The sequence below is a fragment of the Pteropus vampyrus genome, unplaced genomic scaffold (assembly GCF_000151845.1).
Source record: "Pteropus vampyrus isolate Shadow unplaced genomic scaffold, Pvam_2.0 Scaffold85, whole genome shotgun sequence".
In the NCBI taxonomy this organism is placed as follows: Eukaryota; Metazoa; Chordata; class Mammalia; order Chiroptera; family Pteropodidae; genus Pteropus; species Pteropus vampyrus.
Window position 1 is genome coordinate 2,928,855 of NW_011888866.1, and position 18,009 is coordinate 2,946,863.

The 18,009-nt window shown below is 31.6% G+C and overlaps 1 protein-coding gene across 1 annotated transcript in view; it reads left to right on the top strand.

Moving 5' to 3' along the window:
• Positions 1-18,009, top strand: part of VPS13C (vacuolar protein sorting 13 homolog C) — a 160,590-nt gene that overhangs the window by 45,451 nt on the left and 97,130 nt on the right. Inside the window, 9 exon segments of the mRNA XM_011363471.2 lie at positions 2,655-2,784; positions 3,349-3,443; positions 8,795-8,937; positions 9,785-9,977; positions 11,206-11,320; positions 11,968-12,104; positions 13,060-13,183; positions 14,502-14,619; positions 17,241-17,370. Of these exon segments, the coding sequence (XP_011361773.1) occupies positions 2,655-2,784; positions 3,349-3,443; positions 8,795-8,937; positions 9,785-9,977; positions 11,206-11,320; positions 11,968-12,104; positions 13,060-13,183; positions 14,502-14,619; positions 17,241-17,370 (1,185 nt within the window).

An 18,009-nucleotide genomic window follows, 5' to 3' on the forward strand; every position in this document is an offset into this window, starting at 1 on the left:
TCTAATTAATTTATTTCTGCCTTTTCTCTATTAGTTCTAATTATTTTATTTGTCCTTTTATTAGGTCTTTCTAAGTTTTTCAGATTATTTTGAAATTCCTCGACATTAGTGACATGCTGATTACACCTTTTATCAAGATTTCAGTGCTGATAATGGCTTTATCTTTATTTTTTTAAGTTATTTTTAGAAATTTGAGTAGAAATTTGGCAGTGGGCCAAGTTGAATGTTGGAGTTGGTCACTACATTATTTTTAATGTTTCTTATCAACATTATTAATTCCTTAATGGCTAATTTAAATTTATTTTTCAAAATAAAAGTGCTTTTTTTCTGAAACTTTAGAAGCATGTATGTTATCTATTGTCATAAAAATTTGTATAGGCGATAAAAAAGATGGTAACAATTGAAAAAAAAATTTAGTGCCAGTCCTTTTTACAGTTTAGTTAAAAAGATTTAAATAAAATACTCGAATACTCTACAGCCATACCTGTATTTAGATTTATATTATAAAGAATGGTTCATAAATCCATCTATTAAGTTCAGTAACAGAGAGGTTTGAGCTTTCAGTCTCTGGGTTAATTTTCCCTAAAATAATTGTTAGGAGCCTCTTTAAAGCTTACAAGCCAGATGATATACATTTAATTGGGTGTCTTTTCCAAAGAGTTGTTTCATCTACTTGTGGAACTGTTCAGGGAGTTAAACTCCCTGCTTGATAAACTCTTGGACGGTCATCTCAGTGGTTCCAAATCCTGGCTGCACATTCGACTCACCTAGGGAATTAAAAAATATACTGATGCCTGGAGTTCACTCCATCAAGATTTGTCTTAATTGGTATGTGGTAGGGCTTGGGCATTGTTTTTTGTTTGTTTTTGTTTTTTAACTTTCTGATAATTCTTAAGTGCAGCAATGAGTGAATGCCACTGAACTACGCTATCCGCAATAGCTGATTTGTCATTTACTTTCTGTTTCCAAATTCAAACCGGGCTCGAATGTATTCACTTATCTAGGGCTTGTGACAGAAATTTTACGTGTTCCCCATACTTAGTCTTTATATTCTCAAATGCTAACTACCTTAGTCTCTTTCTAAGTTACTGATGGTGTAATACTGCTCTTTCATCACTATCGTTTTTGAAAGGTAGAGCCCTTTTTACAGGCTACATGGTTTCTTTGTCCTAAAGATTCATATCTACTATTGAACTATATAGCCTGTATCCAAATGCTATCTTTGACATTTTTTGAAACCACTTTCAAATTTTTATTATTTTTTACTTCATTTCTTATATTAAGTGCCTCTTCTCATTAATACTTCAGCCCTTATACCTTCTATTATTATAGGACATGATGGGAGTTAATTCCATTTAAAAAGTATATCAAGGCTAGAGGCAAACACAGCAGCACTTGGCTGAACAATATTGTGCCTGTCCGAAATAAACTCAAAATATTGGTGGCTGATAATTGATTTTGCTGAAGCTTTGTATTCATAAGAATTTTTAAGTAGAAAGTTTAATGATGAAAATAGTAGCTAACATTTTCTTGGTGTAATTTGCTGGTACTGTCATTTCTGAGGAATGTACTATTATCATTTTCAATTTATATCAGGAAATTGAGTTATAGAGAGATTAAATCATCTAAGATCTACTTATGAAAAATAAAAAAGCATGCTAATCTTCTGTGCCTAGAGAATAAAGTTAAATGTTATTTCACATAAAATATAAACCAATTATATATATATATATAACCCATTTTACATTTCTGACTGCTGAAAATATATTCATAAGTTTGACAAAAGATGGTTACAGCTGAGATATAATTAACAGTTTTGTGGGCATATTTATTATTTATTTAATGTCTACAGGTTGAAGAGAACTTATTAACTTAGTTTAAACTGAGTTATCAAGCCTATTTTCTTTACTATAGAATTCAACTTTTAACTTTTGTTTTGGATTATTTCATTTTTTCAGTACACACAGAGGCTTGCAATATGTTACTAATTCACTACCAATTTAAAATATCTTAAATTTTAAGTGGTAAAATTATTAAAGTTTACTTATTCAGGGAATGATAAGATAGAGTCTAAATTACTTATTCTTTTTATTCTCTTTATTCTGTTTTCAACTTTTTGGTTATTTATCTATATTTCACTGAAAAGTAGGCAAAGGCAAGGGGCAGCATAAATCAAGCCAGGATTTTTTGAGAAAAGAGGTTGTAGTGAGAGTTGAGGACTATCTAGTTTTATTTATATTCCACCCCCCACAACATGTCCATCGTTATCAAGCCAGTGATGTATATGAATTCTGAAATAGGATTGTTTTAAACATACCTTGAATGTGGAAGCATCATCCTTTCAGTCTTAGTGGCTCCTTAACAATTTAGAAGATTTTACTCAGAAAAATTTCACTTGAACCCTCAATTATATTCCTGACAAAATGCAGCAAAATTCTGTCAGTTTGTGTGGAAAGTAAATTCTGTTGATTGTGAGACTGCATTAACCACATCACATTGAGCATCATTTCAAAAGGAAAGGGCTTTCTTGACTGTTTTTAACCTAATAGTGTTAAAAATTTTTAACCATTGTTCTTACCTAGCTACACCTAAAAGTGAAGAAGGCATATACTCTTTAATTAATTTTATTTTGATTATTATTTATTTTTTTTTAGGTGATTCGGTCTGGGCAAAAATTAAGGAAAAAGTCTACTGACACAGGCGAAAAACGTGGAGGCTGGTTTAGTGGATTTTGGGGTAAGAAGGAGTCTAAGAAAAAAGATGAAGAATCTTTGATTCCTGAAAGTAAGTCCCAAGTCAGATAATTTATTGTACATGATAAGACAATACTGTATTAATTATATTTTATCTAGTTAATTCAGTTTTCTTACATAATACTTTTGAAATAAAAGCTCAGCGTAGTAAACATAGGTAAATACATCAGGCTGGCACATTTCTGTGTTTATCAAATTAAAATGAAACTCGGATTTTTTTTGAAAAAAATTATTTGTGAAATTTAAAAAGTTGAAATTTAGAAATTGCCACCTTTAGCATTCTTCATTGTTACTTTTTACTTGAATATTTAATTAGAGGTTTCACTTGGTTTTTAAAACACTTAGGCAATTCTAAAATCCTTATATGAGACTCTGAATTCCCTTAATGGTGTCTTTGCTTTTTCTTGACCTAAACAAGCACATACATTATGTTTGTTTTAACTAGTTCAAGTAGTATAGTAGAGGAAATTACCTAGCTTCTTTTACTTTACCATTTATATCCATTGATTTTAGAGCACTTGTTTGGTTTGATTTTTTAATTGTATCTGTAAAACTGAAGAAGTTGATTTCTTAAAATATTATCTTTTCATTGTAGCTATTGATGACCTTATGACTCCAGAGGAAAAAGATAAACTCTTCACGGCTATTGGTTATAGTGAGAGCACCCATAACCTAACTTTACCCAAGCAGGTAATTATTTAGGTGGTCTAAGAGGTATTTTGTTTCCTTTTACTGTATATCTTGAATTGACTTAACAAGTTATTGACTTTTAAAGTAATAAAAGGATGTTATTTCTTTCTGCTTTACTATTGTATGTTAAATGTTTTAGTCAGACCTTAGCAATTAAAACTCTCTCCAACTTTATTTAGATTTAGTTGCTTTTGTAAATTTAAGAATAACCTGATAAAAAGTACTTATTATAAAGTTAAATTGAATCTTTTGAAACTTTTGTCTTAAAAAGTTTTTTTTATTGTGAAATGTGACTTATATATAAAAAGAAGAGTGAACAAAACCAATATATAAAAAGAAGAGTGAACAAAACCAAAATTTATGACTCTTGATTTATCGCAAAGGAATAGCTATGTAATCATCAAAGTTAAGATATAGATCTTGCTGTAGATGTGGCATAGTTGTGAGATTTATCCTTGTTCTTTCACTACATGTATTTTGCTCATTTTCATTTCTCTGTATTTTATTTATTCATACTTTTGTTGATGAGCATTTGTGTTGTTTCTATTTTTTGGTTGTTATACTACTATTAATTTTTTGTAGATGTCTTTTAGTGGGCATATGTGATATTTTCTGCTAATTGTTAGTGGAATTGCTATGTCATAGGACGTAGGTATATTTAACTTTAATAGATTCTGCTGCACAATTTTGCAGTGTGGAAGTGTTTCCATCAGTAGTACTTGAGGATTCTTATTGCTCCATATCCTTGGCATTATTAAGTAACACTTGGCATTATTAATCTTTTAAATTTAGCCATTCTAAATGGTGAGTATATAGTGGTATTTCATCGTGGTTTTAATTTGCGTTCCCTGGATGAGTAAAGAGGTTTTTCACTTTTTCACATAGTTATAGGTTCTTAGATATCCTTTTTTGTGAAGTGTAGTTTGTTCATTATTGGATTGTCTTTTTTTTATTGGTTTGTAGGAACTCTTTACATATGCATTACATTACATTACATTCACAGAAATTATTCATCTTATAACTGGAAGTTTGTACCCTTCGACTGCCTTTACCTATTACTCCATACTCTGCTCCCCACCCTGGGAACCATCAATCTGTTCTCTGTTTCGATGGGTCTGGTCTTTTTAGATTGCATATATGTGAGATCATACAGTATTTGTCTTTCTCTGTTTGATTTATTTCACTTAGCATAATTACCTCAAGTTTCACCCATGTTGTTGCAAATGGCAAGAATATTTCACATTTTCTTTCTGTTCATCTGTTAGTGGACACTTAGGTTGTTTCCAGGTCTTAGCTATTGCGAATAGTGCTGTGATGAACTTGGGGGTACACATACTTCTTTGAGATAGAGATTTCATTTCTTTCAAATATATACCCAGAAGTGGAATTGCTGGATCATATGGTAATTCTACTTTTCATTTTTTTGAGGAACCTCAATACTGTTTTCTAAAGTGACTATACCAGTTTGTATTCCCACCAGCAGTGTATGAGTTCTGTTTTCTTCACATCTTTGCCTTGTCATCTCTTGTCTTTTTGATAATAGCCATTCTAACAGGTGTGAAGTGAGATCTCACTGTGGTTTTGATTTGCATTTCTCTTATGATTAGTGATGTTGAGCATTTTTTCATGTACCTGTTGGCTATTTAAATATCTTCTTTGGAAAAATGTCTATTCAAGTCCTTTGCTTATTTTTAATTGGATCTTTTTTTTTTTGCTATTGAGTTGTACGAGTTTTTTTTAATGTATATTTTGTATATTAACCCCTTATCACACACGTGGTTTGTAGATATTTTTTCCCATTTTGTAGGTTGCCTTTTCATTTTGTTCACTCCTCTTTCTTTTTTTTTGCTGTGCAGAAACTTCTTTGTTTGATGTAGTCTCATCTGTTTATTTTTGCTTTTGTTGCTTGTGCTTTCAGTATCATATTCATAATATCATTACCAAGACCAATGTCAAAGAGCTTTTTCCATGTTTTCTTCTAGGAGCTTTGTGGTTACAGGTATTACATTGAAGGCTTTAGTCAGTTTCAAGTTAATTTTTGTGAGTGGTATAAGCTAGGGGTCCAGTTTCATTTTTTTGCATGTGAATATCCAGTTTTTTTAGCATCATATATTGAAGAGATTATCTTTTCTCCATTGAGTATTCTTGGCTCCCCTTGACTGTATATGCATGGGTTTATTTCTGGGCTCTTGATTGTGTTTCATTGGTCTGTGTATCTGTTTTTATTTCAGGACCATACTGTTTTTATTTCTATAGCTTTGTAATGTAGTTTGAAATTAGGAAGTGCGACGCCTCCAGCTTTGTTCTTTTTTCTCTAGATTGCTTTGGCTGTTTGGGGTCTTTCGTGGTTCTATACAGATTTGGGGATTGTTTTTTCAATGTCCATAAAAAATACCATTGGAATCTTGATAGGGATTGCATTGAATCTATAGATTATTTTGGGTAGTATGGACATTTTAACAATATTAAATTCTTTCAAGCCATGAACACAGGATGGCTTTCCACTTATTTTTGTTTTTAATTTTTTTCATGAGTGTCTTTTAGTTTCAGTGTATAGATCTATTACCTTCGTGGTTAAATTTATTCCTGAGCATTTTATTATTTTTGATGCTATTGTAAATGGGATTGTTTTCTTTCTTAATTCATTTTAGTGAATAGAAACACAACTGATTTTTATATATTGATTTTTGCATCCTATAACTACTGAATTTGTTCATTAATTCTAACTTTTGGTGGTGTCTAAGTATATTTTATATGTAAGATCACATCATCTGTAAGCAGAGACATTTTTACTTCTTTCTTTCTGATTTGGATGCCTTTTGTTTCTTTTTCTTGCCTCATTGCTCTGTTGAATAGAAGTGGTGAAAATGGGCATCCTTGTCTTTTTCTTGATCTTAGAGGAAAACCTTTCAACCTTTCACCATTGAGTATGATGTTAACTGTGGGCTTGTCAGATATGACAGTTATTATGTTAAGGTACATTTCTTGAATACTCAATTTATTGAGAGAGTTTTTATCATGAAAGGATGTTATATTTTGACAATTGCTTTTTCTGCATCTACTGAGATGATCATGTGATCTCTATCTTTCATTTTATTCATGTCATATATTACATTTACTGATTTGCACGTAATGAACCATCCTTGCATCCTAGAGATGAATCTCAGTTATTGTGTATAATCCTTTAATGAGCTGCTGAATTTGGTTTGCTGAAATTTTACTGAAAATTTTTGCATTTATGTTCATCAGTGATATTGGCCTGTAGTTTTCATTTCTGGTAGTGTCTTTTTCTGGCTTTGGTATCAGCTTAATGCTAGCTAGTCTTGTAAAATGAGTTTGGGAGTGTTCCCTCCAACTCAATATTTTGGGAAGACTGCGAGAAGAATTGGGATAAATTTTTCTTTAAATATTTGATAGAATTCACCAGTGAATGCATCTAGTCATGGGCTTTTCTTTGTTGGGAGGCTTTTGATTACTCATTGAATCACCTTACTTATTACTGGTCTACTCAGTAATTCTATTTCTTCATAATTCAATCCTGGTAGAATGTATGTTTCTAGGTTGTCCAATTTGTTGGTGGATTGGTTGTTCATAATAGTTTCTTGTGGTATCAGTTGTAATGCCTCCTCTTTCATTTTAAAATTTTATTTATATGTATTTTCTCTCTTTTATTCCTTGATTAGTCTAGCTAAAAGGTTTGTCAGTTTTGTTTATGTTTTTGAAGTACTAACTTCTGGTTTTTTTTTTCTATTGTTTTCCTATTCTCTATTTCATTTATTTCTGTTTTAATCTTTATTATTTTCTTTTTTCTTCTACCTTTGGGCATAGTTTTTTTCTCTTTTTCTAGTTCCTTAAACTAGAATGAAGTTATGGTCTTTGTTTGAGATCTTTCTTTTTCCTTGCTCTAGGCTTTTATCACTATAAATTTCCCTTTTAGAACTTTTGCTGCATCCCATATGTTTTAGTATGTTGCATTTTCATTTTTGTTTGTCTTACAATATTTTTTTCATTTCTCTCTCTCTCTTTTTTTTTTTTGATCCATTGGTTGTTTGGGAGTGTGTTGTTTTAAAATCCACCTATCTGTGAATTTTATAGCTTTCCATCCTGTAGTTGATTTCTAGTTTTATTCCATTTTGATTGGAAAACATATTGGACATAATTTGTATTTTACTCTTGAATTTTTTGAGACTCATTTCATGGCTTAACATATGATATATTCTAAAAAATGTTCCGTGTGGGCTTGAGAAGAATGTTTATTCTGCTGCTTTTGGGGGGAATGTTCTGTGTATGTCAGTCAGGTCCTTTTGGCCTATACCTTTGTTCACATCCATTGTTCTCTTAGTTATCTGTCTGGATGATCTATCTGTTTTTGAGGGTGGGCTCTTTAAGTCCCCAACTAATACTGTATTACTGTTTATTTCTCCTTTTAGTTCTGTTACTATAGTGCTTCACTAGGTTCATAAGTATTTACAATTGTTACATCTTCCTGACAGATTGACCCCTTTATCCTTATAAAGACCTTCTTTATCTCTTTGGGCCATTTATAACTTACAGTCTATATCTTCTGATATAAGTACAGCTACCCCTGTTTGTTGTTGTTGTTACTGTTTGTTTGAAATATATTTTTCCATACCTTCACTCTCAGTCTGTGTGCAGCCTTAAAGCTAAAGTGAGTCTCTTGTTTTCCCTTCTTAAATTACAATAACACTTTCAAAATTCCTTTATTCTCTAAAAAATTTTATCATTCTGCCATGTGTCTTTTGATTGGATATTTTAATCCATTTGCATTTAAACTAATTATTGATAAGTAAGGGTTTACTCTTGCCATTTTGTTAATTGTTTTCCAACTATTTTGTAGATAATTTGTTCCTTGCTTCTCTTCCTTTCTTCCTCTGTCGTTTGATGACCATAATTTCCCTAGTTCTCTATCCTACCTCTAGTCTCGGCTTATCAATTTTTGGGTCAGGATTTTTTTCTTCTCAATGTCTTATTAACTCTCCAAAGCCATCAAGCATATATGTTCATTATATTTTGTCCAGTTTTTGAGCCCAAGGATTGGTCTGCTTTAGTGAAAGCTGCTGAATTAAATCGTTATGCCACAAAATATTTTATGAGTTTTTGTTTTTATGACTTTTAAAACTAAGAGAAATTAATTTTGGATTTTATAAATGTCCTATTTAAGCAAGCAAATTTGAATTTCCAAATCATTTTTTTACAATGAGCATATTGATACAAAAACCTACCGTATTGTTTTTTAGATCACTACAATTCAACAAATTTAAATAAGAAAAAAATACTAAAAGCAATAATTATTTAATCTTTTAACAATTTTTATTCATTCTTTTCTTTAGTATGTCGCTCATATAATGACACTGAAGTTAGTAAGCACCTCCATTACAATAAGAGAAAACAGAAATATTCCAGAAATACTAAAAATTCAGATAATTGGCTTGGGCACCCAGGTATCTCAGCGACCAGGAGCACAAGCACTTAAGTAAGTTTTTAAAAACTTATTTCCATTTTATTTCTTTGTATGACTTTAGTCCTCCAAAATGTAGTGTTACTTAGGAAAAAAAAAAAAAGATTAATAGTAGTTCTCCTCTTAAATTTTTGTGTATGTATCAAGATCGTCATTTTATATTTGAGTTTGTTTTGTTATAGAGTTATGTGAAGAGCTCATCATTAGTTTTACCCTTTTTTCTTTCTTTTATAGACATTTATTGGATACTATTTAATTTATAGATTTGATACTGTGAAGGCTGTAAGAAAAAGTTTCTGTTTTCAAGAAGTTTATGCTATAGTTGATAAGATACTCAAAAATTTAATAATTTAAGATCTGTATAATCTATTAGCTCATAAGAGAGAGAAATTGCTGTAAAATTAAATACCTTCTAGTTAATGCTACACAAGCTCAGTTGTGGAAGAGGAAAACTTGGTCTAGGAGAATTGGAGCTTATGCCAGGCTGAATGGAAAGGACTAGGAGAAGCAAGGATGAGGTAGGAATATATGTTCCATGAGTTAACTACAGCTTGTGTTCATGCCATCGTAATCAGAACTTCTGCAATATTCTGGAGTTGGTCAAAGTTGGTTTTTCATGTAGATGAGAACAAAAACCAAACCAAAATTTAAAAAAAAAAAAAAAAGCGAAATGCTAGACTGCAGGTAATTAAATATTAGGCTGAGAAGTTTGGACTTCAACTCTGGATAATGGGCATGGTCCTGGCTCTCAGTAGAGTTTTTTGTTTGTTTGTTTGTTTTTTTAAGGAAAATATTTTAAACCATTATATTACAAAGGATCATCTTAATTTATATTACTTCTTTTTTCCCCACTGGATTGTAGGGTTGAAGCAAAATTGGAACACTGGTACATAACAGGTCTGAGACAGCAAGATACTGTACCATCCCTTGTGGCTTCAATTGGTGATACTGCATCATCCTTGCTTAAAATTGAATTTGAAACCAATCCAGAGAATAGCACTGCTGACCAGACTCTGATCGTCCAGTCTCAGCCTGTGGAGGTCATCTATGATGCTGTAAGTGCAAAGAAAAAGTGAATTTTTATTAAACTTCTCTTATACATCTGACAATGGTTTTCTTATTTTTTCTCTTTCATATTTCACATTTATTTACTTAGCAGCTCAGTTTACTAACACTTTTCTTGTTTTAAAAGCAGTACATGTTTAGCAGTTAATTTTTATTTTTTTATCTGCTACAGATATTTTTTTGATGTAAGATGTATTTATGCTTATGTCAAATTTTAAAAAGTCTGAAATACTATTAAAAAAGTGTATATTTACTGTACGAACTACTCCCAGTCACTACCCACTGAACTTCCTATTCTAGTTTGTTTTTGCTTATTCTCCCTTCCTCCTCAATGTTTGGAACCAGTTCAAAGTGCTTAAGAAGTAATTGAAAGAATTTTGAATATTGTTTCCACAAGAAAAAAAATCAGCATTTAGATACTCTTGCAAAGGCGAGCTCGAGTTCTTTATCTATAGCGTCATCTTTTATTCAGACTCTCTTTATCTCATCTCAAGCTAGCAAGCAGGATGGACATGGGTCACTACTCATTCCATCACTTGTGGATTGGCTGCACCCTGGTATGATCCCTGACTTAATTTTAGTTTACAGTTTAGAGGTGGATTCACGTGTGGGTGGGAGTCCTTATATAAAGGCTCCAGAACTCATTATATTTTCTGATTTAAAAAAAATTTTAAGTTGCAGTAAAATACATATAATTTACCATCTTAGACATTTTTAAGTGTGTGGTTCAGTAGTGTTAAGTACATGCACGTTGTTGTACATCCAGTCTCCAGAACTCATTCCATATTGCAAAATGTCTTATTTTTTTGAGTTTAAGTTTTGAAGGTAAGTAAGGACTCAATAGCTTTCTTATTTCCTCTCCAAACTTCAAAGTGTAGGGGAATTTAACTTTAGTATAAAGAAGTAGTGTTTCACCTTCTGGCTAATTGGAGGCTAAAACTATAAGTAATATCCATTGCTACATTAACATGACACCACAGAACATACTTAAGATTACTTTATTGAGATGCACACATTTGTTGCCTCTCCAGGGAGCTTACCTGGGCTATTCCTTTTTTCAAGTTCTCTTTCACTCTGGAGGTAGATGCAGTAGGGTAGAATATCTTTGGAGGAACCTCCTCAGTTCTAAGCCCAGTTATTTAAAATTAAGCTCAAACCTTAAAATTTATGATAAAAAGTACTATGTATAACTTGTTTATATTTTAAATTATTTTATAGAAAACCATTAATGCAGTGGTTGAATTCTTTCAATCAAATAAGGGATTAGATCTTGAGCAAATAACATCAGCTACATTGATGAAGCTAGAAGAAATTAAAGAGAGAACAGCTACAGGTAAAGAATTGGCCTGTCTGCCTAAGCATCGACTAAACTCTGAGAAGTTTTTCTATTTTTATGTAAATATTGTATTTAAAATAGTATAGGTTGCTTTTTTTTTTTTTTCTATTTTAAATTCAGACAATATTATACAGTGGTGTTTCATTGTGCGTACACGGCTTACCCAAAACCAAATATACCTGGTGAGAAAGAGAATGATATGGAGCATAGATGGTTCTCTCTGCCATTACTTTTAAGAACCTGTGTCTCAGAGTGAGCTTGAGGTGGAAAACATTCCTGTCTTGGTTCTTAAGAACCTATTCACCATACTATGTGATACATAAGATACTTTTATACAACGTGGCCTGTGAACTGAAGCCAACTACTTTATCTGGTTGCTTAACTAAAGAAATAATGAATTCTTCTATCTCTGGATAAAATACTAGCTATGGTGGGATTACTGTACTGTGCAATGATATGATTGATCACTTCCCATTGACCATATGCCATTTCACTTTACATGCTGAATTAAAAATGTAATCCGTGAGAAGAACTCAAGTTCTTTCATAATACTTTTAAAGTGACGTTCTTATTCTCGTTAATAATATGATTACATATTTCAACTTGACCCTCTGATCTTTCATTATTTCTTTTCCTTCTTTCAGGACTTACACATATTATTGAAACTCGAAAAGTCCTTGATTTAAAAATAAATCTGAAACCCTCTTATCTAATAGTTCCACAGACAGGTTTCTACCACAAAAAGTCAGATCTTCTCATTTTGGATTTTGGTACATTTCAGGTAGGTGTATAAGCATTTGTCTGCCCATTTTTGCTCACCTTGATAGCTAGCTATGTGATAGTTTGCTTTTTTCCCCCTAAAATTCATTTAAACCTAGACTTATTACTTCTTAGCATTTTGTCAAGCCCTCGCTTAGATTATTTTATATATATTTTATGGCTATTAAAAACAAAACAAAACAAAGAAAAGCACTAAATTTTTTGTAATGGCAGATGATTCAAGATTGAGGACTGGATTACTGCTGTCTTTTCCTAATCAGAGAGAAGCACTTCTAGTTTTCAAGCACTCCTAGCTTTCCAGAGTTTAATTACACAGTGTTATTTGTTCATTTACATATTTTGACAATAGGAAATGATGCACATAAGAATATGTGTTTGTTAAACTACTGTCAGCAACTAAGTAGAGTTAGAGAACTCTAAGGTTTTGGATGAGGAATCTGTAGAAATTCAAGTCTCTGAGAAAAAGTGAAAATTCTAGAAAATACAGTCCTGAATTGATCTTTGCTTCCTTTGGGAAGAGGAAAAAGGAAGTATTGAGATTAGGGCTGAATTCTAATGGATTAATTATCTTAGTGATGTAGTGGGGAGAAGAAGGACTAAAACCTACTCTTTCATGGTAAAGATTTTAGGATAGGGAGCCATAAATGGCAATAACTCCTGAGAACCAGAAGGAGTTGGATGTCTAGACAGGTTTTTTGACATAGGCAGCTATGTGACTGATTTCCTCATTAATGCAGATGTGCTGTAACATATTACCAAAACATAATAGAGATATGGGCTGAAATATTACATTCCACATAAAATATTTACAAATAATTATCAGAAAATCAAGCAATATGTGAATTCATTAAGGGCAATGTTTTCATTTCAGTTAGGTTTTAAGAAGACACAACTGAAGTATGTTGATGTATGTACTTTACTGTTGAAAAAATTGAAAAATTTTTTCTCCATTTTAGCTTAACAGTAAAGATCAAGGTTTGCAAAAGACTAGTAATTCATCTCTGGAGGAAATAATGGATAAAGCATATGACAAGTTTGATGTTGAAATAAAAAGCGTGCAGCTACTTTTTGCAAGAGCAGGTAATATGTTGCTCAGCTTTTAGGTCCTGAAATTATGTCGAGGAGCTTTGGTGAATATGTGTGTGCATGTATGTCAGACCTAAACAGGAGCATTATCAGTGCAAATCTTTGTCACAGTTACAAATAGAGATTTAAAATTTGGCTATTTTTCTTAAGGTACTTAGTACCATTTTAATCTAAGTCCAGTTATTGTCTATTTTTTTTGTAATGTGACTGTGAAACTTCCCAGAACACAAAATAGAAGTTGCAGTTGGCTCAAGTTCCTTTGTTGTAGTGTTTTTGAGATGTTTCCGTATTGTTTTCCCTTGCTGCCTTCATTTTAAAATATTTTACTATATTAGCCTTAGTCCTTATTTCAGTAGTATTACATCTTCTACCTTTGTAGATATCAGAGAAGTGTGGATTAGTCTTAAAACCATAAAGGCAATTAATTTAATTATTTTCCAGAAGCTTTCTTGTTTTCTACTGCTTAAGTAAAGAGTGCTGATTTTTTATGCTTGTTTAGTTTCTAGAAGCAATATTTGCTAATATTCTTGAGTATATCACTTTATAGTAGGTCACTGGAGGAAAAGACATAATCTCTGTATAGAATGTATACTCTAGCAGGAGTGATGAGTTTTATTAAAATGTAAATATATAAATAGATTTTTTTTAATATATGGAGCCTATTAATGCCTTAAAGTGAAGTACCTACACAGACCATTAAAATTGCCATTCGTATGTACTCAATAAAAATTTCCTGAATTATAAGTGATAAAAGATGTTCAGTCATTGCCATTAGTTAAAATCTGTGTAGGATTTTGTTAGTCATTGCTAAGTCTGTTTTAGGGACCTTCTTATTTGAAGGAAAGTGATTATTACACTTTTTTTTGTCATAAAATCTTTCTTGATAAAACTAATTTTTGCTTTATAATTGTGTGCTAGACCACTTGCACTTAGGAACCCTAAAAACCTTTTTTTTCTGTCATTTTTTTTTATTTTAATTTTTTCACTGCAACAACCCACCCTGATCTCCAATTCTGTAATCAAGGTAATACATTCCTGAGTTTTTTTCTGTTTGCTTAAAAATGCAAGATGTTATATAAACATTCTCCAAATAAATATTTAAAAGTATTTTTATATCACAGTCTTTGAATCCTGTCAATCTGCATTAAAGAAATATTGGTTATTTAACTTGTATGCTGAAAGAAATAAAAGTTGGTATTCATTGAATATGTTTATTAACTATTTTCTAATACATTAGAGTACTTTTTCATATCTGATCTAAAAATAATTATTTAATAAATACTAGTTATTTAATTAAAAAAATTTTTTTAAGAGGAAAACTGGAAAAAGTGTCGATTTCAGCATCCATCAACTATCCATATTTTGCAACCCATGGATTTTCATGTTGAGTTGGCCAAAGCAATGGTAGAAAAAGACATTAGAATGGCCAGGTAATGTATGAGTTTTCTTTATATTATAAATCAATGAGGTGAAATATATCTGTATCAGTTATTGGATTTTAAGAAAGCAAAGCTGATTTTCTGAAGGACAGAAAAAAATGATAGTTTTATAGCAGAAATACATTTTTAAAAAAATGTGTTTCAATTATATATCACCTCTCTTATTTCAGAACTATTTGGACTTTTACATTCTGTAAAAGTTGATTATCTCTGTTTTTGAATCCATCAAATCCAAGGTTTAATATCAGTAAAATAAAATATCAAAAAATGAGAGGTTCTTTTGATTATGAAACCATATAAAATCTTGAGAATAATCTAAGGGAAAAAAAAGTGGGAACTGAATTTTAAATTTAGGTAATTATGAAATATATTTTGCCTTCTTAAAAACAGCTTTACTGAAGTATTATTGACATTCAGTAGGGTACATCTGTTTAAAGTATACAAATTGATAAGTTTTAACTTATTTATATATCTATGAAACCATCACCACAGTCAAGATAATGAATACATCCATCATCCCTCAAAGTCATTATGCTCCTTTATATTCTCTCCCTCCCATCCTGACCTGCTAACTCCTCACCCCTCAATCCCTGGACAAGACTGATCTGCTTTCTGACACTATAGATTTGTTAAAATTTTCTAGAATTTTATATAAGTAGAATCACACAGTTTTAACTCTTTGCTTGGCTTCTTTCGCTTAGCATAATTAATTTGAGATTGATGCATGTTGTATATATCAATACTTCATTGAAACTTTTTATCTAACGGATTTTAAACCAACCTTGCATTACTGAATGAACCTCAGTTGGTAATGACGTATTATTTTTTTAAGAGATTGCATTTGGTTTGTAAAATTTTGTTAGGAAGTTTTACATCTTATTAGGGATGTCAGTCTGTGCTTTTATTTACTTGTATTGGTACCAGAGTGCCAGGGTAATGTTGGCATCATGGAATGAATTTTCTGGAAGAAGTCGTGTGGAATTGATATTATTTTTTCCAGTGAAACCATCTGGTCTTGGAGTTTTCTTTTTTTTGGAAGGGTTTTACCTGACTCAATTTCTTATTTGGTATAGGGCTATTCAGAGTATCTGATTTTTTTTTTTTTTTTGAGCGATTTCTTTTAGTAGTTTGTCCTTTAAGGAAGGAATTTGTCCATTCTATCTTAGTTGTTGAGTATATCATTATAAAATTGTTTATACTTCCACTGTTTTAGTACATGTAGACTCTACAGTGATGTTCTCTCTCACTCCTGATATTTGTAATTTATGCCTTTTCTTGGTTAGTCTAGCTAGAAGTTTATCAATTTTGTTGCTCTTCTTCTGAAGGAATCAACTTTTTGTTTCAGTTATCTTCTCTATTGTGTTTCTGGGTTTTTTTATTTCATTGATTTCCGCTCTCACATTTCTTACTGCTTTTTTTCCCTGCTTACTTTGGGTTTCATTTGTTTTACTTTTAGTTTATTAAAGTAGAAGGTAAGACCATTGATTTGAGACTTTTCTTCTTTTCTAATATAGGCATTTAGTGCTGTAAGTTTTCCTTGAAATACCGCTTTACTGTACCCCACACATTTTTTAACTCTTCAGTCAATAAGCTGGGTATTTGTAGGTGTTTCCTCATTTGCTTCCCATGTTTCAGCTGTCCTTTGTTTACTGATGTCTAGTGTCTTTGAAATCATTGTTTGATATGTCTCGTCTACTTTTTAGTTACTTTAGATGGGAATGTTAATCCAGTCCCTCTATTTGTAATACTTTTAATTTTATGTAATATTTCAGAGGTAATGACGAAGCATTGTAAATTTTTATGGTGCTTTTCAATTTACAGAGTGCTTTTGCAGAAAGTTCAGTCTTTTGAGCTAGGAATAGCCAACTGGGCTCTTTTGAACATTAGTGGTTTGTGCATTATACAGAAAAGTCTTCATTTATTGGTAGGCATCTGTCAGCTTGAGTTGTTTGCAGCTTAGTTAGGAAGTCAAAGATACACAACAACCTGAAAGAGCTTTATGAGCAGCAAACAGCTGCCACAAAGCTGTTGAGACAAACAAACTTAGGCAGTTAGGTTGAGGAGAGAAGCAGGATAGACGCAGCTGCCAAAAAGTAAGCAACTGAAGAAAGTATAACAGTGATTAGGCAATGAGTAAAACAGATGTCCGTATGGAACTTATATTGTAATCAGAGGAGACATAAAATAAACAAGTGTACATATGACACGTCAAATGTTGACAAGTAGTATAAGAGGAAATAAAGCAAGGCGAGGGGATAGAGTGATATGGCAGATACAATTTGATGTTTATAATGAGAAATCTTTGATACTAGGAAAGTCGAAGTGCATATAGTGTGTTTGGTTTTAAAAAGTAGACAATTATATTTGAAAATGTTTTCATAAAAATTAGTTAATTAAGAATGGCTGCGTAAGAAGGATGTATTTAAATTATCTGGAAACTTGGGTTACATAGAACTTCCCATTCCTTACAGCGTTGACTAAATGAGATATTAGATTAAAACATGACTGTGGTAACTTCAACCCCATAATGCAGCCTCTTCTCCAGTCCCTTCCCTCCTCTATAATATAGAGAAGCTGGACCTTGAAAGCTTACTGTTGAATTGTATTTTTAGATTTAAAGTATCAGGAGGACTTCCTTTGATGCATGTGAGAATTTCGGACCGGAAGATGAAAGATGTGCTATGCTTGATTAACAGTATACCCTTGCCACAGAAATCATCTGTACAGTCTCCTGAGAGACAGGTAAATGGATATAAGAAAAATGCTAAGTCTCTTTACATTTGTATTTATGGTGAGTTCTTTTTCATCTTTCTGTGAGCTGTTTTACCTTTCAATATTTTTTAGGGCCAGTTTCACTTATTTGACACACTTTTGAGGTTTAATGTTGATTCTATACAAAACTGCTTATGGCATTGAATAAATAAGGATTGCAACTTATTTCACTACTACTCTTTTAGAGCAGTGGTAGAAATCAGTTTTAGGGACTAAAGGGAACAAAAATACATAAATGAAAAGAAAAATGTCTTTCAAATTTATGAAATGTTTTAAATAAAACTAGATATAGAAATTTTAAAAATATCGATTAGTGTAAAATTTACTTATACGTTAGACTTAAAAGTTCTAGAACACTAACTGGAATTGATCTTTACAACCTAAAATAAACGTTGGATTTTCTTTTATTTCGAAATGAAATTTGAGAGAGCCAACTAATGCTTATATTATTTTCTAGGAACCTGTAAAAAAGCTGCACAGTTAATGTAATAGATAGCAACCACATGGCAACAATGATAAGTAGACTCATCTACTAGATTGCACATAGTTCTGCCCTTATAACTGCAGGTGGTAGTCTTAATAATAAACTTCAGCCAACCGTTATTTAGT